This window comes from Oreochromis niloticus, linkage group LG3, assembly GCF_001858045.2.
Source record: "Oreochromis niloticus isolate F11D_XX linkage group LG3, O_niloticus_UMD_NMBU, whole genome shotgun sequence".
Taxonomy (NCBI): Eukaryota; Metazoa; Chordata; class Actinopteri; order Cichliformes; family Cichlidae; genus Oreochromis; species Oreochromis niloticus.
This window is the reverse complement of record NC_031967.2, coordinates 83,614,051-83,640,558: the sequence shown is the minus strand read 5'-3', so window position 1 is coordinate 83,640,558 and position 26,508 is coordinate 83,614,051. Positions and strand designations below refer to the sequence as shown.

Below are 26,508 nucleotides of genomic sequence, written 5' to 3'. Positions count from 1 at the left end.
GATGATATTTATCAAATTTAAAGCGTAGTTTGGATCTTCTTTTGTTGCTGGATGTAAACACAAAGCGTAGACCCGACGCCTTAGAATCAGTAAGCTGTCGGTTTTCAGCTTCGTCGGCGTGTCCAGCACGGGAAGTCATGTGAGAAAGCTGAGAAAGAGAAACCTGATTCTGATGTGACGTGTCCACTCTGTGTTTACGTCTTAGTGTGGAATCCGTTTATCTGTTCTTATTTGCTGTTTGGTGGTTGTTGAAAACGTTTTTGAGCCTCATCTCTTTATTCAAGCTACTCACCTCTCTCTATCCACCTGCACTTCAACTGGACCACATCCAATCAGAGAGGTCCTGCCCCTGATTATCTGCAATTGGTTTAGATAGGAGCATAATGTGTGTCGTTGACCACACAGAGACTTTCAGAGTTGAAGAGACTTTTCTTTTTTCTTTTTTTACTCAAACAGTTAGTCGCAATGATGCGTCCTAGGATTTTTTTAGTCTGACCATTAACAAATTTGATTGCATTTGTTAATGGTCCCATTTCCGCTGCTTGTATCCGCCATCTCGTTCTTTCAGTCACTACCCACAGCTCGTGAATATAGGTGACGGTAGGGACATAGATCGACTGGTAAATTGAGAGCTTCGCTTTTACATTCAGCTCTCTCTTCACTATAACAGAACGGTACAGCGTCCGCATCACTGTGGCCACTGCACCAATCCGTCTGTCGAGCTCCTGCTCCCTTCTCCCCCCACTCGTGAAGAAGGCCCCGAGGTACTTAAACTCCTCCACCCCAAAAGAAACTTCAACAAGTAATTTGGTCATTTTCGGCCTACCAGTATAAAAGGAAATTGGTATGTTTTGAACACAAAATGACTATGTACAAGTTTATTAGTGCATGAAGTAATTTTTGAAATACAAACAAACAAATAAAAACTGTCACACTTTTTTTTTTTTTTTAAAAACCTCTTAACAATTCTTATATTTGTGCAACAATAATAAATCACATTTTAAATGATCATCTGTGGAAAGCTTTGATTCTTGACCTGAGAGTTTCAAGGTTACATTGTGGACTCTCCACTGCAACAGACAGAAGCTTGACTCCTGAATCCTGCAGGTTGGTGTTACACAGGTCCAGCTCTCTCAGAATAGAGGACTGGGAGGTGAGAATTGAGGAAAGAGTTTCACAGCTTGTCTCTGAGAGGTTACAAAGACTCATTCTGAAAATGACAAAAAAAAAACCAACAACAAAAAAACAAACAAAAACAAAACAAAACAAACAAACACTGGTGTTAACTTATAATCAGTGTGGAGCAATTATCAAAATTTAATACCGTTTTTTCAATAATACTTCAGGAAACCATATTAAAAGGCTTTTTAGTTACTTGCAAAAGTATTCGGACCCCTTTGAACTTTTCCACATTTTGTCACATTACAGCCACAAACATGAATCAGTTTTTTTGGAATTCCACACTACATGATTCCATTTTTTTTTTGTTTTACTAATAAATAACTGAAAAGTGGGGTGTGCGTAACAGTCAGCTGCCCATGACATTGCCCGATGAGTGCCAATGACTAAATAGAGTGCACCTGTGTGTAATCTAATATCAGTGCTAATGTAATCTAATATAAGTACAAATACAGCTGCTATAAGATGGCCTCAGAAGTTGTTGTCTAAGAGAATATTGGGAGCAACAACACCATGAAGTGGAAAGTACACACCAGACAGGTCAGGGATAAAGTTATTGAAAAATTTAAAGCAGGCTTAGGCTACAAAAAGATTTCCCAAGCCTCAATTCAATTTTATTTATATAGCGCCAAATCCCAACAAAAGTCACCTCAAGGCAAACATCCCACGGAGCACTGTTCAAGCAATCATTCAGAAATGGAAGGAGTATGGCACAACTGTAAACCTACCAAGACAAGGCCGTCCACCTAAACTCACAGGCCGAACAAGGAGACCGCTGATCAGAAATGCAGCCAAGAGACCCATGGTGACTCTGTGAATCTATGGCAAGATCTGAAAACAAACGCTGCCCATCTAATCTGACTGAGCTGGAGCTGTTTTGCAAAGAAGAATGGGCAAGGATTTCAGTCTCTAGATGTGCAAAGCTGGTAGAGACATACCCTAAAAGACTGGCAGCTGTAATTGCAGCAAAAGGTGGTTCTACAAAGTATTGACTCAGGGGGCTGAATAATTACACACACCCCAATTTTTAGTTTTTTATTTGTAAAAAATGTTTGGAATCATGTATGATTTTTGTTCCACTTCTCACGTGTACACCTCATTGTATTGTATTGGTCTTTCACATGTAATTCAAATAAAATTGATTCATGTTTGTGGCTGTAATGTGACAGAATGTAGATAAGTTCAAGGGGGCTGAATACTTTTGCAAGCCACTGTACATCAAGAAATGAATGAACTTTAATTGGTTAATTCTGAAAACCTCTTTATCTGACCTCAGAGTAGACAGCTTGCAGTTTAGATTCTTCAATCCAGCAGAAAATGTTTCACAGCTCATCTCTGAGAGGTTACAGAGACTGAGTCTGAAAAGGAAAACATGAACAATTAAACAACACCCGTGTTAAACTGTAATAAGGGTGTAGTGAGGAGCTACTGTGTTTAGCAATGTCTTTTAGAGAATTTATAATGTCTGGGGTTAAACAGGTTAAAAATGCAACAGTTTTTCTAAGAAATATTACAATGTGATTAAAAATTTATGGGCTACAAGTTTTTAACTGTTTAATTTTATCAGTTGAAAACAAAAGAAAAACAATAACAAAAAACTGAGTATAACTGATCTGACCTCAGAGTATTCAGTTTACAATGTGGACTCTCTATTGCTGCAGACAGAAGCTTCACGCCTGAATGATTTAGGCTGTTGATACTCAGGTCCAGCTCTCTCAAACTAGAAGACTGGGAGCTGAGAACTGAGGACAGAGCTTGACAACTTTCTTCTGACAGTTTACAGACACTCAGCCTAAATAAAAGAACAAAAGATGACATTTGTGACATTTGTTCAACCTTGAAAAGAAAAATAAATATACTGGAGGGCACTACAAGACATGGTTAACTAAAAATCTCTAAATATAAGTCTTAAATGGAAGGAAACCCTTTAACTTTTCTTAATAAAAGCATAACTAAAACCCCTTATTGGAATATAATTTAATGACAGGCTCATAGATTTAGTGATAAAAGTCGTACCAGTATGTATTACAATACTTTTGGTCACTTCCTAATTCTAATGTCTGTCATAACTTTTGGTCGATGCAACTCAACATTATCCGTACTTGTACTTGTACTTTGTCACATACTGGACCTTTTTTTATAATATGCTTGTTTCAGGAAACATTCCATCTTTATGAGCTCCATCTCCCTCTGCTTTTAAAATTTTGAATACAAACTTTAAGTCTCAAACAAGACATAATTTCTGGCCCGTGGATGCAAGCAAGATCTTCTGATTCCTGACTGTGAAATATAATAGCGGAGGTCTTCAAAAGTTGATTCTGTTCATCTGGACGTAGCGTTTTGTGGGAGTGGGAGAAACGTTTCGTCACTCATCCAAGTGACTTCTTCAGTCTTAGCTGACTGCAGGTTACCCCAATCTTATAAACAGTACATTTGCATAATGACTGAAACCAGCCCACTGAAGGGGCAATGGGCTGTGAAGTCAGTTCCTTGATCTTAATTATGCAAATTCTCATGACCATTGTTCAACAACCACTGACCAAAACCCACTGATCAAAGAACACTGAACAATGGCCATGAGTACCATTCACAGAGAGTTGGGGAATGGCTGCAATCACAGCATTGTAAGATGGCGAAAGATGTACCCGTAGGCCCCCTCCTCGGTTCAGAGATGGTCTTTCCCTTTTCACGTAAATGGCCTCATTGACTCCGCGCTCAAACCAGCGTTCCTCCCTTTCCAAGATGTGTACATCCTCATCCTTGAAAGAGTGTCCACTGGCCTGTAGGTGTAAACAGACTGACAGACTGAGTCCTGGCCTGACGAGGTAGCTCTTCTGTGTTGTGTCATTCGCTTCGCCAGAGGTTGTTTGGTTTCCACGATGTATAAATGTATGCTCCTGTATCCTCCTGGCACTTAACAGTGTAGACTATGTTACTCTGTTTGTGTCGGGGGACCCGATCCTTGGAGTGGACCAGTTTTTGGCGCAGCGTGTTTTGGGGTTTAAAAGCCACAGGGACCTGGTGTTTAGAAAAAATGCATCTCAACTGCTCTGATACTCCTGACACATATGGGATCACTACAGGTTTTTGCTTGGGCAGTGGTTGTCCTTCTCTCCTGGATCAGGTGGAGCTTTCTTTAGGCGCCTTTCCAGCTTTGACAAAAGTCCAGCTGGGATAACCACATTCACTCAGGGCCTTCTTGATGTGCTGTTCTTCTGCCTCCCTGGCCACTGTGTCAGTGGGGATGGTGTTCGCTCTGTGTTGTAGCGTCCTGATGACATCCAGTTTGTGCTCCAGTGGATGATGAGAGTAAAACCTTTAATACTGATCCGTATGCGTAGGTTTACACTTCAGCTTTTAGATGTCCCCCATTACTGATGGAAATCTCACAGTCTAAGAAGCCTAACCTGCCGCTTTTCATATCCTCCCTGGTGAATTTGATGTGTCAGTCCACCGAGTTAATGTGATCCGTGAATTGCGGAACATCCTGAGATTTGATTTTCACCCAGGTGTCATCCACACATCTGAACCAACCGCTTGGTGGTATTCCAGGGTTGGATAGCAAAGCCCTCTTTTCCACTTCTTCCATGTACAAATTGCCCACGATGAGTGAAACTGGAGAGCCCATGGCACACCCATGTTTCTGCCTGTAGAACTGACCATTGTATGTTAAGTAGTTGGAATGAAGACACAGTTCCGAAAGCAAACACACTTGAACGAAGCTGAGAGTGGTCCTGTTGCTGAGCTTGGTGTCATCCTGTAATCTCTTACAGACTACCTCCAACTTTTCCATGACTGGGATGCAAGTAAAGTGAAGTGATGTGGTGTTCAGAGCTGCATACCAGCGGGTTGAGGATCGAAGCCAGAAATTTGGGAGATGTTATAGGTGACTGAGTTGATCATGCAGACAATCGATCTTAAAGGTGCAACCTGTTTATGATGTATTTTTGGTAAACCATACAGACTCTATACTCATGGCCATTGATCAGTGGGCTTTGATCAGTGGGTTTTGGTCAGTGGTTGTTGATCAAGTGTCATGAGAATTTGCATAATTAAGATTAAGGAACTGACCTCCCAGGCTATTGTTCTCTCAGTGGCCTGGTTATAATCATTATGCAAACGTACTGTTTATAAGATTGGGGAAACCTGCAGTCAGCTGAGACTGAAAAAGTCACTTGGATGAATGACGAAATGTTTCTCCCACTGAAAACGCTACGTCCAGATGAACAGAATCAACTTTTGGAGATTTAATTTCCTGGATGATCGAGAATGCATCAAGTCATAATAGTGGAGGGCTCGAGTCTAACAACAGTGTAATTCTAGATGTTTAATGTGAGTATCACTGTACTTATAAGAATAATTGTATAAAACAGTGTCCATGTTAAAAGATGGACGTAAAGGCGATGAGCTGAAATGCTGACACAAGTGGAACGTCTTTGCTTTCTGAAATTGATCATTTATAATGTCATTTATAATACAATTTTTAAAAAGATTTTGAAAGCTGCAGAACCCATCACAGTTTGTAGATGTGTTAATTGCTAACCTGATTTGTTTGTTAAGTAGAATCAACATTTCAAAACTAAAGCTATGATCACATATTTACTTACAGAGCTTTGTTGGAGGCTTTGACCACTGGCAGCAGCCTCAGAAGAGCCTCCTCTGAAGCAGAGTATTTCTTCAGGTCAAACACATCCAGATCTTTTTCTGATGACAGTAAGATGAAGACCAGTGCTGACCACTGAGCAGGAGACAGATAATTTGCGGAGAGAAGTCCTGTACTCATGCGCTGTTGGATCTCCGCCACTAGAGAACAATCATTCAGTTCATTCAGACAGTGAAACATATTGATGCTATTCTCTGCAGACAGATTCTCACTGAGCTTCTCCTTGATGTACTGGACTGTTTTCTTATTGGTCTGTGAGTTACTTCCTGTCTGTGTCAGCAGACCTCGTCGGAGAGTTTGACTGGTCTGCAGTGAAAGACCCAGGAGGAAGCGGAGGAACAAGTCCAGGTGTCCATTTGGACTCTGTAAAGCCTTGTTCACAGCACTCTGGTAGAAGAGATTCTCTGAATATTCTTTCATTTCAGACTTCAGGGAGGTTGTTTGTTGTTCTTCCAGCAGATTGAGTCCAGAGTTGATGAAGGTCAGATGGACATGAAGAGCAGCCAGAAACTCCTGAACACTCAGATGGATGAAGCAGAACACCTTGTCCTGGTACAGTCCTCTCTCCTCTTTAAAGATCTGTGTGAACACTCCTGAGTACACTGAGGCTGCTCTGATATCGATGCCACACTCTGTCAGGTCTGATTCATAGAAGATCAGGTTTCCTTTCTGCAGCTGATCAAAAGCCAGTTTTCCCAGAAATTCAATCATCTTCCTGCTCTCTGGACTCCAGTGTGGATCTGTCTCAGCTCCTCCATCGTACTTGACCTTCTTCACTTTGGCCTGAACCACCAGGAAGTGGATGTACATCTCAGTCAGGGTCTTGGGCAGCTGTCCTCCCTCTTTGGTTTCCAGCACATTCTCCAGAATTGTAGCAGTGATCCAGCAGAAGACTGGGATGTGGCACATGATGTGGAGGCTTCGTGATGTCTTGATGTGGGAGATGATCCTGCTGGCCTGCTCCTCATCTCTGAATCTCTTCCTGAAGTACTCCTCCTTCTGTGGGTCAATGAACCCTCTGACCTCTGTCACTCTGCCAACACACTGTGGAGGGATCTGATTGGCTGCTGCAGGTCGTGTGGTTATCCAGAGGTGAGCAGAGGGAAGCAGTTTCCCCCTGATGAGGTTTATCAGCAGCACATCCACTGAGCTGGACTTTCTAGGGTCAGTTAGGATTGTAGTTTTGTGGAAGTACAGAGGAAGTCGACACTCATCCAGACCATCAAAGATGAACACAACCTGGAAGTCTTCAAAGCTGCAGATTCCTGCTTCTTTGGTTTCAGTAAAGAAGTGATGAACAAGTTCCACCAAGCTGAACTTTTCCTCTTTCAGCACATTCAGCTCTCTGAAAGTGAATGGAAATATGAACTGGATGTCCTGGTTGGCTTTGTCTTCAGCCCAGTCCAGGGTGTATTTCTGTGTTAAGACTGTTTTCCCAATGCCAGCCACTCCCTTTGTCAGCACTGTTCTGATTGGTTTATTTCTTCCAGATGACGCTTTAAAGATGTCTTCTTGTCTGATTGTTGTTTCTGGTCTGTCTGGTTTCCTGGATGCTGTTTCAATCTGTCTGACCTCATGTTCATCATTGACCTCTGCAGTCCCTCCCTCTGTGATGTAGAGCTCCGTGTAGATCTCATTCAGAAAGGTTGGGTTTCCTGCTTTAGCGATCCCCTCAAACACACACTGGAACTGCTCTACCAGGTTAGACTTGAATTTAAGCCGACAGCATTGAAGAGCCTCTGAATTTGAAACAGAAGATGATATGATTGGCCAATTGCAGTTTATGTAGTGTGAATAACTTCATTTATTTGCCTCTTGGTAACTTTTGTTTAGATCTCATAAAATATTTAGGATTTTTTGAAAGATCATCATTTTAATTTATTTAACATTAAATTGCAAGAACAGTCATCCCAATGTGCTTTTTATTGTGAAGTAAAGACTATAATAATACAGAGAAAACTCAAAATTCAAAGGACCCCAGTGAGAAAATGATTTGATGACAGTGGTCTGATCATTTAGTAATTAATCCTTTACATAGGGGTTTGGTTTTTTTTTTACATTTTGTAAAGTACCTTCTGCTTAATCAGTGGGAAATTGGAGGTGTATCATTTATTTTTTAAGAATTTTGGGGTGTGCTAGCTAAGCTTGACCTTCAGATAAACATACCCATGTTTCAGCTGTCTCAGCCTGACACTCTCTGACTCAAGGTGTCAAGTTGTTAGTCACTTCTTGAATTTGAGATTGTGTTCTACACTGCTGAAGAAAAATCATATAGAGTAGGCTCAGAAAGTATCCATATCCCCCCTTCACTTTTTCACTTTTCTTATGTGGCAGCCTGATGCTATAATCATTGAAATGACTTAGTCCCCTTGTTAAAGAACAGAACTATTTGTAATTGCAGTCTCAAATCTTTTTGAGAATGATGGAGATTTTCTACTATTCTTCTTTGCAAATCCTCTCAGACTCAGACAGGATGGAACTGTCAGAGAGACACATTTTCAGGTCTCGACAGAGATGTCCGATGGGCTTGAAGTCACGGCTCTCAGTGAGTTACTCTAGAACATTTGCAGAGTTGTCCCAAAGCCACCGCTGTGATGTCTTTATGGAATTCCTGTTTCCTGGAAGACCAGGAAACCCTTGACCCCTGTTTCAATCCAGGGGGTCAGTGTTGACATTGTGGAGGACTATAAATACCTTGGAGTACACATTGACAATCAACTGGACTGGGCTACAAACACCACAGCACTCTACAGAAAGGGCCAGAGTCGTCTCTAATTTTTGAGGCGACTGAGGTCCTTCAACATCTGCCAGAAAATGCTCAAGATTTTCTACAAATCTGTTGTGGCCAGTGCGATCCTCTATGCTGTTGCAATCTGGGGGAGCAGGCTGAGGGTCGCAGATGCCAACAGACTGGATAAACTGATCCATAAGGCCAGTAGTGTTGTGGGGATGGAGCTGGACTCCCTAAAGGTGTTGTCCAAGATAAAGACAATGTTGGATAACGCCTCCCACCCACTCCATGACATGCTGGCCAGTCACAGGAGCACGTTCAGTGAGAGACTGAGAGTACCGAAAAGCACCACTGAACGACACAGGAAATCATTCCTGCCTGTGGCCATCTCCCTGTACAACTCATCCACTTAACACACTATTTACTGCAACAGCTACACACATTTCTTTTTTAGCTATTTATTAATAAATAACTTGTGTGTGTATATATATATATATATATATATGCCTGTATATATTGTGCTATTCTTAGTTAGTGTATTGTCTGTCTTTGTTAATGTCTGTTTATAATGGAGCACTGTAGCAAAAAAAAATAATTTCCCCTAGGGATCAATAAAGTATTCTGATTATGATTCTGAATGATATTTATGTATTAAAAAACCAAAATCGGATATGTACACAAAGTAGAACTCATGCACTTTTGAGTGTCTGCTTTACACGCACTGCTACAGTTTCACACACTCGCAGGCAGCTCTCTGCACTGGGAGAAAAATTCCTGCTCATGGAAAAGACTTTGGCTATGTCCACACGTACCCGGGTATTTTTGAAAACGCAGATTTTTCTATGCGTTTGCACCTTTCGTCCACACGTAAACGGCGTTTTCGGTCAGTGAAAACGGAGATTTCTAAAAACTCCGGCCAGGGTGGATATTTTCTAAAACTCCGTTTTTGCATTTACGTGTGGACGAGAAAAACGGAGAAAACGCAGCGTCAAAGGTGTGCGCCTTTTTTGACGTCACAGTGTGCGCCACGTTGTTGTTTCGATGAAATGAATTTCTACAATACTGTTACTGTTAATTGTCCTCTCTGCAGTGTTTAAATGCTTACATATACACACACAGTTACTGTCCCTCCACACATACGACTCGGTTCTGCTTCTATGCCCCAGCTTTGTTTACTATTTCCCACCGAGGCTTCTAGACTTCTGATTGGCCAACATTTCTACACGGTTAGGAATATAGCGCCACCTGCTGCTTTGGCATGTTCCTAGCAGCGTTTTCCTTCATTTCTGCCTTTACGTGTGGACGGGATTATTTTTTAAAACGAAAACGGAAAATCTCCGTTTTCAAAAATACCCGTGTACGTGTGGACATAGCCTTTGTTTTGACTGTTTGCATGTGGATCCCAAAGAAGGTCAGAATTCTAATGTGATTGGTCAGTGGCAGCGACTGAAAAAATGTTTTAACTAGGGATGCACCGATCCCGATACTGGTATCGGGTATCGGGGCCGATACTGTAAAATGTGTGCGTACTCGTACTCGTAAAAGTTAACCGATACCATGAACCGATACTTATGTAGCCCGGATGGGAATTTGGGAGTAGATAATCATAATTCCCATGGACTTGAACGCCACATAAGGTGTTCACAGTTCACAGAAGAGAACGGCATGGAGAGATGCACGAGGTTAGCTGAACCAAAGTGAGAGACTCGGCTAGTTTTACTGAGGTTAACTTGCACAAAAGAGTGTGTGACTAGAAAGCTAACCGTGTGAGAGCTTCGCAACAGAGTGTGGGTGAAGTGACTTTTTGTTTCAACGGTCGCACCACCGTGGAAAACTGTGTTTCCAGCCATGACCGCCGAGGCTAAAGGCTAGCCCGGACTGCTTGGCTGCGCCACGGAGGCAGCTGCTATGGACTGTCGGAGAGCTGGACAGTGACGGGCTAACGTGCTGTAGCAGAGACAGCATCGGGTCCGCAGGGAGTGGATTTAGTGTGGGACTGGTGAACGGCGACCTACCGATCAGCTGAACTGTAAGTCAGACTTTTGTGCTCTTACTGGGGAGAAGAGGATTTTTCTCCATCGTCCGGCGTGAGCAGCAAACAGGCCTGCAACAAGTGTGAATGTGAGTGTGTGTGGGGCCCATGTGTGAATATTGTATGTTTAGTGGATTTATATAACGTGTTTTGGAGTGTATATTAGTGAGTCACTTACCAAAAGGTGATAACATAAGTTGGGTTGTTTAATATAATTTGAAAGGGAATTATTTCATTTATACAGTGTATTTCATTTGGTTAAGGAATTGGAATATTAATATCATAAAAAAGGGATGTGTTGTACAGTATTTGTCTCTGCCCTTACGTTCAGTAAACGTTTCGTTTGTGTTAAAGAGTTGTCTGGGGTCGTTTCTTTACTACTGGTTAAGTTTAACTTGTGTGTGGTAGAAGTATCGGTTTTTGTACTCGGTATCGGCAAGTACTCAGATCCAAGTATCGGTATCGGATCGGTTTGAAAAAATTGGTATCGTTGCATCCCTAATTTAAATGTTTTAACCATATTTTGTTTAAATTTGAAAAAATGATTTTTGCTGAATAAATCATCAGCAGTTATTGTTTGCTGTGCAGCTTTGGAAATACTGACAAGTGCCACTGGATGATTTATTGTTAAAGACATATTTTAAAACAGAAGATTCAGAGGCAAGTTCTGAAGCCTGTGCACAGCTGGCCCATTAATCTGTTGTACAGTATTACATACTGTAACTACTGTAACTATGAGTAAAAACAAATCATCATAATGAGAAGCACACATCTTCTTAGTTAACTGAGTAAACTTGATGATATAAAATGTGAGAAAAAAAAATGTTTTTATGTTCTTGTCTTTGAGAGTGCTACACTCAGTGAAAAGGCCATCCTCCTTTAGACTCCATCTCCAGAAAGTCAAAAATAAGTCTATTGATAGAAACAGGATCTCTCTCCGAGCACAGAGAGCTACCTGTGAGAAAAATGACTATTTCTGAGTCCAATCATGTTATTTGTTTTTCTAGATTTTTTATAATCTGCTATGAACCATCCTTACATCTCATCTTTATTGTTGTTTGCTGTTAAATGCAGTGAACAAATGTTAGACATTATTAACCCTTTAAGACCTACCATAGAACCAAGTCCACCAGAGCTTATATTATATTTTTACATGCTGTAGTGCCATTTTTGGGAGCATTTCACATTGATATACATTAATACAACCATTATAGACAAAATTTTAATAATATGTCTGCATTAAGTGCATAGTAATTACATAAATTGCAAAAAAGTGCAATAAACTACAAAATAATTTTTAAATCGTTTTTGTTTTTTTAACATATAATTCTAGAGAAATTTAAGAGGCTTATCCCTAAAAACTATAAATACAAAAAAGTTGCACAAAATAGTTTCAAACCACAGGAAATTCATTTTAAGTGTCTTCATAGTTTTATTTTTGAAATACACCAATTTTTATATACTGCAGGAAAAACTAAAATAAATATTATAATACAAATTTGCAAAATAACAGCATATGCATAAAAATAAACTATTTCCAGCAGTGCAATATGAGTCCTAAGCATCCCAGAAACGACACAGAAAGTCATAAAGTCAAACATAACTTTTAAAAACACCAGTATAGGCTCATGAGGCCCTGATGGTAAAAAGCTACATTTCCGCAAAATGACGTCACTTCCGGTTTCGGGCAGGTCATGGCGGACATGTGATAGTTCGCGCTGAAAGATGTAGGAAGTATTATGAACAGCTGATCCGATCGGCAAAGCCTGTTTCTGGAATATTATGTTTTTGTTGCTGCAAGTGCTTTTTATGCAGTTTTTGCAAAGCTATATGTGGAAGGAAACTGTGACTTAGGACAAGCTGATGGCATAAGATGTAAGTACAACAACTCCGGTGTCATGTGCAAAAAACTTATTGCAATAGCTTATGTGGTTGCAGTGCTACCGGGACTTAAAAATAGTTACGCAAAACAGAGCGTGCCCGCTCCGACCGGCTTTAAAGGGTTAAACCAAACAACCTTTCATTTGTTGGAGCTCTGTCTTTAAGTCATACAGCAGAGCAACACTGAGGCTACAGAGATACCAAATGGAAACAATCAGAGTTTTGATTGGTCAGTTCAGCCTTCATGTGTTTCTGCCATGTTGACGTCTCTACAGACAAACAACTAAATTCTTACCTTCTGATAAACACGATGAAACTTCCTGGGCTGACGGACTTTCTGTTGGAGGAAAGTGTCGCTTGAATCATGAACTGGTCTCTTTAAAAATGAAAACCTGCTTCACTTCAAAATAATGTAAATATAACATTTGTGCTAAAAGAACCTGATGAGAAAGACGCAAAATTAAAAAGTCAGACTAAAACTGTTTAATACCTTCATAATAGGGCTGGGCGATATGGCCTAAAATCCATATAATTTGAAGCACGTGCGGTAACGATATATATCGCAATATATTATTTTCTTCTGTATAACGTATTTTCCCCACTATAAGGCACACTTAAAATCCTTTAATATTCTCAAAAATCGAGAGTGTGCCTTATGCATGAATTCTGGTTGTGCTTACTGACCTCGAATCGATTTGGGCGTGCAGAAATCTGTTAAAAAATGTTTTAGTACAACTTTGGTAAGCCGCACTGCTTGATGGATTGTAGAGCACTATGGCTGCCATGGTGAGGAGCTTCGTGGAGTAATCTGGGTGCAAAACTCTGTCTGCTTCAGGTCCCAAAGTCAAACGAACACAGAGTTAAAAACAGTGTAAATTCTTTGATTTTTTTAATAAAATCATCAGCTTTGCTGCTTTACCAGGTGTAACAATTAAGTTTAACATCCAGGCATCCATGAAAACAGAATTTATTAAATTTAAAAGAGTTACAAGTTACAAGTTAACAGTAACTAAACATGACATACCATGTTCTGACTGAGAGATTTTTGAAACTAATTAAAACGTACAGCTCTGCTACCACTTCCAACATAAATGAAGACAGAAAATTAAACAGCAGTGGCGTTTGCAGGGTGACTTAAGTTGGACTACCTGGTATATAATGTTGTGCTAGTGACACAGCTATGTTAGCATAACATTAGCACTAGTGGTGCAACGGATCAAAAATCTCACGGTTCGGATCGGATCACGGTTTTAAAGTCACGGATCGGATCAATTTTCGGATCAGCAAAAATAGAAAAAAAAGACAAAAATTCTACTCACCATTTACTTATTTAAGTATTTTTTGCCTATTAAAAAACATTCAACTGAAGACTCATTCCACGCACTTATATAAAAACAAATTAAGGTGCAATATGGACATTATGGACCATGCTGGGCAGCCTCTGCATCCTCTGCACACGGCCATAAACAACCAGAGGAGTCTGTTCAGTGACAGGTTGCTTCTCCCAAAGTCAAGGACCAGCAGACTTAAAAAGTCCTTTGTCCCACACGCCAACAAACTGTTTAACTCCTCGCTGGAGGGGAAACGGGGACAGAGGAGGGGGGAACAAGTAGCTGTAGTGCCTTTTCACTGTGCAATAGTTTTTGTTAATATCCAACGGTGTAATAGACTCACAATACTTCAAATGTGCCGTTCCCTTGTATCCTTATTCCTATTTATTCTATTTATCCCTTTTGTATTCTCTGTATTTATAAATGTGTAAACATGGTATATTTCTGCTCACATTCTGTAACTTCTGTCGGTGCTGTGCTACTGGAAACTGAATTTCCCGGAGGAACGCACCCGAGGGATAAATAAAGTTTCATCTAATCTAATGTAATCTATAGGGCAGTGCAGGGCTTTGTATCTACCCCTCCGCTGTGATATAACGAGCGGTCACGGTCACGTGGCTTTCCGTTGCCCTGAAGCTCCACCCATTTGTAGTTTGAGCAACAGAAGATGCCTGGAACAGTTCAGCCATAACTTCAAACTTCTCCTGCTCATACATGCTTGGAATGATCTTGTCACTGAAGTGGACGCGCAACGAGATATCATAGCGTGGCTCAAGCATGTTCATCACAGTTTAAACCCCTTGTTTTGCACAACAGACGACGGCCTCCCGTCTGCAGCTAAACACCCCATTAGCTTTAGTAATAGCTTTAGCCCGGTTGGACTGGGCAGTAAAGGGCTGCTTAAATGCTGCAAACTCCTCTGCTCTGCTACTTGGACCGCTAGCGCTGACCATAACTACCTCTTGACAGACTGACCACACGCACCATACGCATACCTTTTTTTCTTTTTCGAATCTTCGGATCACGTGCATGAACCGTGGAGTGGGATCGGTTCGGATTTCGGATCAACCGTGATCTGTTGCACCACTAATTAGCACAGTGAAGCTGGAGGATGAACGCCAACTTTTTTTTCTCCACTCGATAAAAGTTAACGTGAGGGATTCTGGTGATCAGGGACAAATGCAATCGCATAGCAGGATGCTATACAAATTTCAGTCAGGAGAACAACTGAGATTATTCATCCACAATACAAGGTTAGTTATTAATATACTGCAACTACATGGGAATAGAATAGCTGTGAGAGAATTCAACATTATTGAATCGATGTTACGGAAGTGGAGGAAGTGCAGTTTTTGGCTTTCCCCATTTCAAAAGTGCTTCATCTTTTTGCTATTACTGTCGCCCGGCATAATTTGCAGATGATATTGGTTGTAGCCACTGCGATGCTTTCGACCAAAACAGACGCAGCTTGATGACATCATCAACATGCGCTATATAGTTAAAATCTCTATTGTTGGCCAAATTTATATAGTTTCTATCGTATATTGTTTATATCGCCCACCCCTACTTCATAAAACAAATTGTGATGATGTCGTGTCTGCATACCGTACTGAGTGTTTGTTTCTCTTTCCTCTGACTGACCTGCATTCATCTTCTTTAAAATCGACCTTGCCACCTCTATCACGTGGTCTGAATATGCCTGCACCATCACTTCGACCGTTTTCAGTCTGTCTGCGTTCTCCAGCAGGCTCTTATAGATTTTGGTGAAGTCACCTCCAGGTTCATACTGCAGGTAAAAGTGGAAAAGCTTCAGCTCCTCCTCTCCCAATTTCTTCAACATTTCAAGCAGCTGCACTGGTAAGGCCTTCTCCATCTCTGACTGTAAAACATGAGAATATGTGAATCACGGTCTCATCTCATCTATTTATTTTTTTTTACTTATTTACTATATTTCACTACAGATTCCATGTTTAATCTGAATTATGGGAGACACCTGCCTAGTCACTGTTGCAGGGCTCCTCCTCAGTGGAGCTGCTGTCGTGTTTCCAGTTTCATTTATTGTGAACTTTGTATCTATTTTGCTCCTGTTGTTCTGCCTGACCTCGTTGGGGCTTTGGATTTGTTTTGGTTTTATTTAGCCAATTCTGAACTAGTGTCTGCATTCCTGTTTCTGTGGCTGGCTAGAGTGATCTTCCGCCGCATATCGTCAAATATTGCCTCCGCTGGCTTCTCCCAGTTTGCGGGGAGCTGCACCGGACTATGATCGAGGCTTGAACAATTATAGCCAGTAAAAGGTTTGACTCGTGGGGTGCAAGTTTTCCCGTTAGCGCTGTGTTGTTTTGTTATAGATTAAAGTTTTTTTATTTCTTTTTTTTCTGATCTGTAGCGAGCTTTTGGCTCAGTGTCATTTTATTCTTTTAACGTGTTGTCCCATGCTTTTATATTCTTTTTTTTGTGAATGGAAGACGCTTCAGTTGCCCTGGGACCATAGATGGTTGGTCGTCTTCACACTTTCCTTTGTACAGCACTGGGTGCAGGCTATAGTGTTTGTTCTCTTTCCGTGTGATTTTCTTTTGGGTCCACAGCTGCTGGTAAGTCCTAGTTCAGTGATAGTTTTATTGTAATTTAGGACACTGTCAACACCAAGGCTGCATTCAGTTTTCTTATTGTTTTATACTTTTTTTTGTTTAGATCACATTACATTACATTAGATAAGACTTTATTAATCCCGCTGTGTCATTATTTAAGCCAATCTGCCTCAGGGTGCGTCCTTGAACTTTTTATTTGCTTTTATCCCCCTTTTTAAAAAAATAAATATATTTCCTGGGTGTGAAATTCCCCTTGGTGGCATTGTCCTTTTATTATTTTTTAATCTAACCTCTCTGACCACTTAGTCACACATATTTGATTTAGTGGAAGTTACGGCACCAACTGTCAGAGAATCCAGTAATCCAGTTTTGAGATCTCCAAATGTTGATTCTGTTCATCTGGACGTAGCATTTTGTGGGAAAAACGTTTTGCCACTCATACAAGTGACTTCTTCAGTCTCCAAAATCAATGAATCAGTGAATCAATCTTTATTTATAAAGCACTTTTCATACAAGAATGTAGCACAAAGTGCTTTACATGGTTAAAAGCAGCCCACCCCACCCTCCAACTCACTCCCCACACTCTCATTAACATAAATGATCATGAAGCAAAATCACCACAAACCTAAACTGGGAAATCTAAACAAACAATATAAGAAAACCTGGACATGTAACATAGAAACATGGCGTAAAGAACATGGCATGAACAACAGGCAACCTGACAATGACACACTGAAAACAGAGGACTTAAATACACAGGAGGTGATTAGGGGAAGTGGGAACACATGGAGGAACAGCTGACTGACATGAGCCTAATGACAGGACAAGGGAAGTGAAACTTAATACAATGAACAAAGAACACACGACTCCTTCAAAATAAAACAGGAAACATGAGACAGACATGATTATACAAACTTGATAACATAAGACAGGCAGCATGAAACACAAAGGGTGAGGGAACTTAAATACAGGGGTAGAAAAACACAAAGAGAAACTAATAAACAAATGAACTTAGATACCCTAAAGAACTTAAAACATCTAAATAAACTAAAACTCAAAACGCTGAGTCAATAGACCCAGGAACGTGACAAATTGGGCTGGGCACACATGAGCCAAGTGAGAAAACACTATCAGAGGGAGCCGTCTGCACCGGGAGCTGGTCACAGACCACAGCCTCCAGGCTGGGCAAACAGCAGGAGGGAGGCAAAAAAGCCCCCCAGCAAGCCTGAGACTGAAGAAGTCACTTGGATGAGTGACGAAAGGTTTCTCCCACAAAATGCAACATCCAGATGAATAGAATCAACATTTGGAGATTTACTTTCCTGAATGTTTGAGAATGTATCAAGACAGTTTTGAGATTCCTTCCCAGACGCCTTAATGCCCACTTAAATCCTGGGCCACCTGACCTCAGGAAATCACATGATAGAGTGGGGCTAGTTTTCACAATGAGCTCACCCAAAACCTTGGCTGATTGTGAAATACACCCATTTTCACACCTTGGGTTGTGTTATTTGGTAGAGTTTAATTGTGTGTGTCCCTTTTGGGGGGACACTCCCACAAGGCAAAATGTAGGACTCTCCACCATTTTACCCTAGAACTGAAGAAGCTTCTCGGATGAGAGGTGAAACGTCTTCAAGCAACTCAAAGAAGTCCAGACGCTTTTCTTTCCAAGCTCCTTAGACTACGATGACCTGGATGACTGAGAACCTTCACAGACATATCCAGTGTGATTTAGGAGCAGTTCATATATAATGAGTGAAATCATGAGTGTGATCCTCCAAGGTTTGGAGGCCTATCTCCCCCCACCACTTCCCCTGCCGGTGGCAGACGTCCTCAGACATCGGTGCGTTGGTGGTTCTTTGTGTCCAGGGATGGGCGTCCAGGTACACACCGGCTCACTCCTTGGTGGCTGCTTGTCAGGGCCTGGAGCCTGGGACTCGCTCGGGCCACTTCGGGGGTGGGGTGCCCTCGGCCTCTCGGCCTGGGGCTCGGTCACTCTGGCACAGCTGGCTGCCGGCGGAGCTCACGGGCATGTCACTGCAACCCCCCCTGGCCTCTGCTCCGCGGCTGCTGAGTGACCCCTCATCTGGGACTCTCCTCAGCTCTTTCTGGGATAGTGGCGCGGCTGCCCCTCTGTTGGTCTTCCTTGGTCTCTTGTGTTCTGGGGGCCTCTGGATGTCTGGAGCTTGGATCTCCTCCATACCTGCTTCATGCCCTGGAGGTCGGGGCTGTGGCCCCCTACACCCTCTAGCAGATCATTACATGAAGAAACCTTTTAAATACAAGCGCGTCCATGCTCACAGGTGTACACACGGGTGATCACACACACAAACTACACCCTTTTTGGCTCCTACCTCAAAGCACACTGTGCGCTGTAAATCTTACGTGCTGCACAATAATGTTTAATATTTACTGTTATATTCCCATATATCATTGTGATGTTGTTTATTATGTTGCTCTTTTTTTTCTTCTGCTTGTTTTCTCTTTTTTCTTTCTCAACAGGTGATCCAGGTGATTGATATATGTATTTTTTGTGTGCTTATTCTGTTGGTTTTTGTTTTTTGCCCTTTTTCCCCGTCCCTCTTCTCCACTGTTTTTCTTTCCCTCTTTCTTTCTCCCCTTTCTTTTCCCCAGTCAAGTCTGTCCCATATTTAGCAAGTGAAAATAAAATAAAATAAACAATAAAAGGTGAATCACATAGACATTACGGCAAGGCTGGGATGGTCCATTTGGTGAAGTAAATCCATTGGGCATCTTTCTTTGCCTTTAGACAATAATTCTGATGGCAAAAGAACCAAACGGGACAGGCAAAAAAAAAAGGAAAAAAAAGGAGCTGCTGTTTTGGATTTCCTCTCATTCATTTGATCCTTCAGAAAGTTTAGAAAGTGAAGACGTTTCTCACTCGATGCCGTAATCTGATGAAAACTTGCAGGATTTCAAAGACGCTCCACTGAGCTCTGGGCTGTGCTTATTAGAATGAATTAAAGGAGAGAAATAGCCGGCCCTCACCTCGTTCACCTGTTCATTGAAAGCAGTCGTTCATGCTTTCATTTGTTGACAATGGACCTGAAGATTCACCTTCTTCCATCTCCTTTCTGCCCTCAATGTTTGAAACCAATGAATTTACTGTACTGAGGAACTCTGTGGCAAATGAGTCAGTAAGATCATCAACATGGATCTTAAAATCAGCAGCTCAGATCATGTGATCACACATAAGAACCATGGAGCAGGAAACATCTGAGAGCTCCAACTCTGATGGAGTCTTAGGAGGGCAGAGATACCTGCACAGATAGGAGCTGTTTCACACTTTAACAAGCAGCAGCTCCAAACTACACCCTTCATCCACCTTAATAGGGGAGCATTTGAAGCCAAACCTCCACCCACCCAGCCACTTTCTCTGGGCTGACTGAAACAATCATATGTGGGGTCAGAGTTCACAGACTAGACAGTCCTCTCCAGATTTCATCATGTTTCTGTTCAAAACATCAAATCAAACTGATGGGAAGTTGTAAAATCCTTCAGAATTAAAGCCTGACTATTCAGAGCTCCAAGATCAAGCAACTTAAAATGTCCAGATGCTTTTTTCTTTCCAAGCTCCTTAGACATCCAAAAGTTGATTCTGTTCATCTTGACGTAGCGTTTTTAGTGGGAGAAATGTTTCGTCACTCATCCAAGTAACTTCTTCAATCTCAGGTCATTTCCTTGATCATTAATATGCAGGTTCTCATGACCATTGATCAATGGCCATGAGTACCATTCACAAAAAGTTGGGGAATGGCTGCAATCACAGCATTGTAAGATGAGGACAGAGGTACCCTTAGGCCCCCTCCTCGATTCAGAGATGGTGTTTCCTTTTTCCATTTTGACTCTGCGCTCTAACCAGCGTTCCTCCCTGTTCAGGATGTGTACATCCTCATAATTGAAAGACTGTCCACTGGCGTGTAGGTGTAAATAGACTGCAGAGTCCTGGCCTAAGGTAGCGTTTCTGTGTTGTGCCAACCACTTCTCCAGAGGGTGTTTGGTTTCTCTGATGTATAAATCCTGACAATCCTCCTGGCACTTAACAGCGTACACTATGTTACTCTGTTTTTTGTTTTTTTTGCTTCCTGATCCAGGATTCAAAGAGTATCAGCAGAGTTATGTGTTGGAGAATTGGACATTCCAGTTATTACAGTTATTACAGTTATGTTAGTCAGTACAGTTATTTAAACCGTATAGACACAGGACACAGTAGAGCTGGGCGATAGAACGATAACGATATGTATTGCGAAATAACTTTTTCTCGATAGAAAAATTAAACTATTGCGATAGGCCTCATCTCTCTTGTCCTCTTAAAAAAAAAAGAAAGAAAAAAAAGAACAGCCAATCCAAATTAAGTAGCGCAGAGCCGAACCAATCACAGCCGCAGAGTCACGTCACGTGACTTGTTACGTACAGCACAAGCGCCAAGGCGCACATGTGTTATTTGTTTTTGCAGCCGTGCAGCCCGGGTAATGAAGGAAATGAGTTTGCCGACTAGAGAAAAATCAACCAAGAGCGTGAGCGAAGGTTACCGAAGAAAAAACAGATGATGGTTCCAATGCCGGAGAGCTTGTCGAACGGAAGGGCCACAGAAGTTCCGTAGTGTAAAGGTATTTCGGCTATTTCAAGTCTGACAAAAAACAGAGTAGCGTGCACTGTAAATTGTGCCGAAAGCAAGTCTGGAAATACAATAAAGCGGTGCATGCTCAATCTCTGACTGAAAGCACTAATTCGTCATTCGGCTTTTGTCAGACTAAAGTAACTGTTAAAACTGTTTGAAAAGCTAAGCTATACAACAAGGAGAGATTGAGAATTTCCTTTTAGTTCTCAGTTTATTTGATATTGACAAAAGTTAGTCAATTTTGTCTGTTCTTCTGTAAAACGACCTAAGATTTATTTTTAGAATTAATATTTTGTTTCTAAGTGGAATTGACAATTCAGTAGTCTGTTTTGTTTGTTCTATTTTGAAACTTAAACGCTTTAGCGGCTGCCTTTTGTGTAGTTTGCAATATTTGCCTTTATTTATCTGAAACTGAAGTCTCATGTTCCTTAAGTACATCTGCCCTGTTGAACTTATTATGGGAAATAAATATTTAAATCAAAACAAGCTGCTAATTATTTCACATTTTACTTGTGAGCAACGGCACATTTAAATCTTACAAATATAGTTATTTGGCTTATATCGTGATATATATCGTTATCGCCTGAAAGGAAAAAAACATATCGTGATATGAAAAAATCTTATATCGCCCAGCTCTAGGAGACAGCAGCATCACTTGATGCTTTCAGTGACAATGTTCCTGGTAAACACAGTTACATTTTTAACCGGTTTTGGATTTTTTTAAGGTTTTTGTTTTTTGGTGTTTTTTTTTTACTGAAAATCATTTCAAAAACTTCTTAGTCACCGTTATGTTTTATTAAGTATGGTCATTACGGTTTTCTGCTCGGTGACAGGGGAAGTAGACTCTTTAACTTCCTGTGGTCAAAGTCATTAGCTCTTTAGTGTTTCTCCCAAATCAGGACTCACAGAGAAAAAAACAAGAAAAAAAACAGGAAGTGTGTTTGCTAAGCTGTTGCTATGTGTGCTAATGCCATACAGGCTAGGTTGTGGGGGAAGTATAAAACAGAGAAACCTCAGGCTGTTCTCTTCTTCCTGTTCTGGTCAACGGTCATCTTCCTGCCCATTATTTATGTGCTAAAAATAAAATACATTTTGATTTGATGTAAAATAATGCATAATGCATCATACAAAATGTAATCAAATGGAAAAGTCTCTTTTTAAAACTTGTTTTATTAGTTTTAATCTTTTAACTTTATGCATCAAGCAAAAATGTAATTATATGCAACATTCTCTGACTGGAAGAAATTTGTTTAACATTTAAACCTATTTTCTGCACATTCCAGCACATAAAATAAATATTTTTTTGTGTTTACACTCACTCTTTCAAATAGATGCAAGTAAAACACAGCAGAAAATAAATAAAATCAAAGACTAGCGGTCCTGTTGCTCTATTTTCACCTGTAAAGCAGGAGTGGGGTAGGCGGAGGTTTACCCTGGTGCAGGTGTACTGCAGCGGTCAGTGGAAGAATCCGCGAGTTTCTCTGTGAATTTCCCATTACGTCGTAGCGCACTCGGTGCTTGCTTGGAAGTTTAGGGGTTTTTTTCGCTGTAAAAATAAGTTTTATTCCCACGCACAACGGACACTAATGTTTTTGTCACTTTTTATGGAAGCAAACTCAAAGTAAGGTCAGTGCTTCCACGCTTTAAACGCTGCATGCTCATACTCTCTCGTACTTGATATATTATCCATTGTTGATCTGCAGACAGCTGTTGTCACGAACGTCGCACTCGCTTACGTCACTGTCATGAGACATTCTGGCAGAAAAAAATCACGGTAACGCCTCACACAGTAACGCAGCCTGCTTACGGGAAAGTAACGATAATCTAATTACCGTTTTTGCAATAGTAATCCCTTACTTTACTCGTTACTTGAAAAAAGTAATTCAATTAATCCAATTACACCATCTCTGGTGTCAACCCATCCTCAACAACTCCAAATGTTTCCAGCTGCACATTCATCACATCAGGAAAACAATGATAGCAAAACTGACCAAAGGCTGAAAACGCTCATGTTTGTCTGTGAGCAGCATCAATAGAAACATCAGCAAGAACTTTTACATCAGTCCAAAAATAAAACTACAATAATCTACAAAAATAATCTACAAACTGAATAAAACTCGCAACCCTGTAGTGAAAACTGAAAAGGTTTTCACTGTTATTCCTCTACAGATCATCGGTGTGAAACATTCAAATTGACTCATGATGGACTCTTTTTTTCCTTCAAACTACAAACATCCAGGGCAATAAACGTGTCTGTAAACAGCAGCTGAAAGTTCCAGAAACAGCAGGCAACAACTCAGCTCAACATTTCAACACTGAAATAAAAATAAACTATGAACCTGGTATCTGCAGCCATCTTTTATATCCAGACTAGAGTGGAAATAATCACTTGCACCTGCCTAGAGTGATTTAATGTTAATGTAACCAGCTCATAAATCACGTATTGTTATAATTACACATAATGTGTTCTGAACCCCAAACCATTCCTTTTATAGCTGGATTTCATGACGTCCAAGCCCGTAGTTATGTTCTTTATCAGTTAGAGCCCCTCCTCATCCTTTTCTTCTTCTTCTGTGCTACATACCTATAAATATGGGGTACCCCATTGGCCTCTCCGCTTTTCTACAATTCCCCCATGGGAGAGGTTGGTATCATTTCTTTTCCAACACTGTACAATACACATATAATGTGTATTTAGCCACCCTGATGTTACTGGTTGTCTTTTCAGTACAATTATTATGCCAGATTTGGCTAGATGCTGTAAATGTGTGCTGCATATGTGTTATAGGCACTCTCATTGCTGGCATGAATAAATAATTCTTGCTAGTTTTGATGGGCTGAGCTAACCCTCTTCCCTATTGTTTGCATTTGGTTGTAGGAGCTGGAGCAAGTTAATGACTTGGAGTCTTTCCTTTCTTTTTATTTTTCTTTGGTAGGAATGTTGAATTTTGTGTTGTTTTTCTGTTATCTTGTCTCAAATATGTTCCATGTAAGTTTTGTACTTGATGTTTAATGTAAAAATAAACGCACACCCCTTTTCTACAAATTCCCCTGTGAGAGAGGAGCTGGAGCAGATGAGTTAATTACTTGTAGGTCTTTCTTTCTTTTTTACCTTTCATTGTCAAACACACCGGTTACATTATCACACTCATTCGCACAAACAATAAAAGGGGGAAGAGCGTTTAACACTGGGCCTCGTTGGTCCAGGTACGAGTCTGTTACCGCGAACTATGTGCTGAAACTAAGCTGCACACAGCTGATGCCAGGAAAACATTACAGCTTGCTTCACTTACCTTCACGTGGCGCTTCACACAGAGATATCAGCATCAGTCAGGAGAAACGGGAAGTTAAGGACAGAAAAAGTCAAGTTTGAGCAGGAAGAAAACACCCATAAAGTTGCGTGAGGTCCTCTCCACAATCCGAATCGTTAGAAACTGTCTGTGCTACATTCAGGTACACCTCGGAAACTCCCAAAACTCAGGCAGGTTTTCCAAAGGAGATTTTATTTCTGCTGGTTTTCCTGTTTGAAACACAAACATGTGTCATCACTTTGTTGCTCTTCTTAGTTTGAAGATTTCAGCACTAAACTGATGTTTCTTCAAAGCTCATTTCAACCTGTTGAAGTCATGAATGAAAGCGCAGACTGAGAGTGGATGAAATGTTTAACATGTGACATGTTCAGTATTGTCACATGTCTAGATTGTCCCTGATATCAAAACTGTTCAAACACTGATGATTATATTTGAAGAATTATTACTGATGGCAGCAAAGTTTGAGTGGAGCTCTCCCTCTGTGCTGATTTGTCGTCCTCTGGAGGTCAAAACACAAAGTGCATAATGTCGCTGTAACCACCAGAGTGACAGGAAGTGTTTTTAAATGACTGAAACACTAAAATGATGCTAAAGGCTGTCGTTAGGCTCACTGATAGCATTGCTGATGTGTTGGCTCAGGTCAGACCCCTTCATCCTTCTCCAGCTTGAGGCTGCCCTCAGACCAACAGGAGCTATAACTTTTGACCTCCTGTGACCTATAGAAATGTTGTTTATTGTAAGCTTTTAATGTCCACAGCATCAGACCAGCTGATTTAGCCTTGAAGCAGTTTGTTAATAACAATAGCAAATATATAATTACAAGCTCTTTGAATTTTGTTTTTTATATTTTCTAAGCCACCAGCTGAAATAAAAGGATGAAGCAGTTCGACAAGAGCAGATGAGAGGTGATATTAATGTGATGAACTCACATTTATGATCATAGTGTACAGTGACAGGGCAGTGATGTCATCAGCAATGTTCCCTCTAAGCTGCGCACGTGCGCAATTGCGCACTGTTGGCACGGTGTCTGCGCAAAGAAAATCTGTGTTGCGCACAAAAAAAAAATCTGACCTGAATTGAAATTAAAATTCAAACTTTAACAATTCTGTTTTGCAGTGTTAGTCAGTAAGTGACTGGCTGCTCCCGTATGTGATTAGAACGATGCCACCTTATCCCATAGTCCAGCCAATCACACTCGTATGTATGCATACGAGTGTGATGCAGGCACGTGCAGGGGGGGGGGGGGCCCTTTCCTGATGGGTGCCCAAAGTGCCCTTTTGTTGAGGCAATTTTTTTAAAAATTTTTAATTTTTTTTTTTAAATGTGTGTGTGTGTGCGGAGTCCTGTCTGTGCCCCTCAACAATAATATTTAACTATTAATCACATTTTTGCTAAATAAAAGGATCTGGCTTGCATCAGTCACATGATCACCATTAACCAATGATCGCCCTTGACGGCAGAACGCGCTGGTTACGAGCCGGGAACGAGCTCACAAAGTGCACGCGCATTTTTTGCGGTCCGGAGCTGTAGGAGAAACACAAATTAACAGACTGATGCGACAAAACCAGTAAGTAGGTGTACAGCGCACACTGTAGTCTACAGCACACAGGAGTGTTAGCTTATTACGTACACGTTGGTAAGCTGTCTTGTGGCAACTGACGAACTGAAACAAATGAGCGTGCTGTGTGTGCGCAACAGCGCGACAAACATTACCTGTCCTTTTATTAACTGCACAAGTAGTGCTGGTCATAGCTGCTGGCTCACTGGGTAAGGCTGTCATGGGTCTGTAGCTCTGTCCACCGTTTTAGGGAACATATTTAGTTTTAAAGTAAGTTACAGGGCTTTTCCTGCCTTTCTGGAGGGCTTATATTTCACTTAAAACGATCTAATATGCATGTCCACATAATTATGCATTATTAGAATTATAATATTTTTTAAAAAACACGCTGTATTTTAAAGAGCATACATTAAGAAACAGATTATATTAGATTTATATTTTAAATATGACAAAATGCTGATTTTACAGCAGCAAAATTATTGTATCTCTACAGTTTAAAAATGTAATAAGCTTTCTGCCTGCACAGAGTGGATAGTGAAACAAATGGAATCATCATAAATACATTATTATAAATTTATTACTTTTCCCCTCA

At 40.8% G+C, this 26,508-nt stretch overlaps 1 protein-coding gene across 1 annotated transcript; it reads right to left on the bottom strand.

The window, feature by feature from the left end:
* Positions 1–1,008: 1,008 nt before the first annotated feature.
* Positions 1,009–24,482, bottom strand: LOC112846035 (uncharacterized). Its single transcript, XM_025905262.1, has 5 exons — positions 24,341–24,482; positions 15,459–15,696; positions 12,782–12,823; positions 7,307–7,581; positions 1,009–1,146 (listed from the first exon to the last, which is right to left on the bottom strand). The coding sequence occupies exons 2-5, from the start codon at positions 15,688–15,690 to the stop codon at positions 1,009–1,011; spliced, it is 687 nt and encodes a 228-aa protein (XP_025761047.1). The 5' UTR covers positions 15,691–15,696; positions 24,341–24,482.
* Between the last annotated feature and the right edge of the window lie 2,026 nt (positions 24,483–26,508).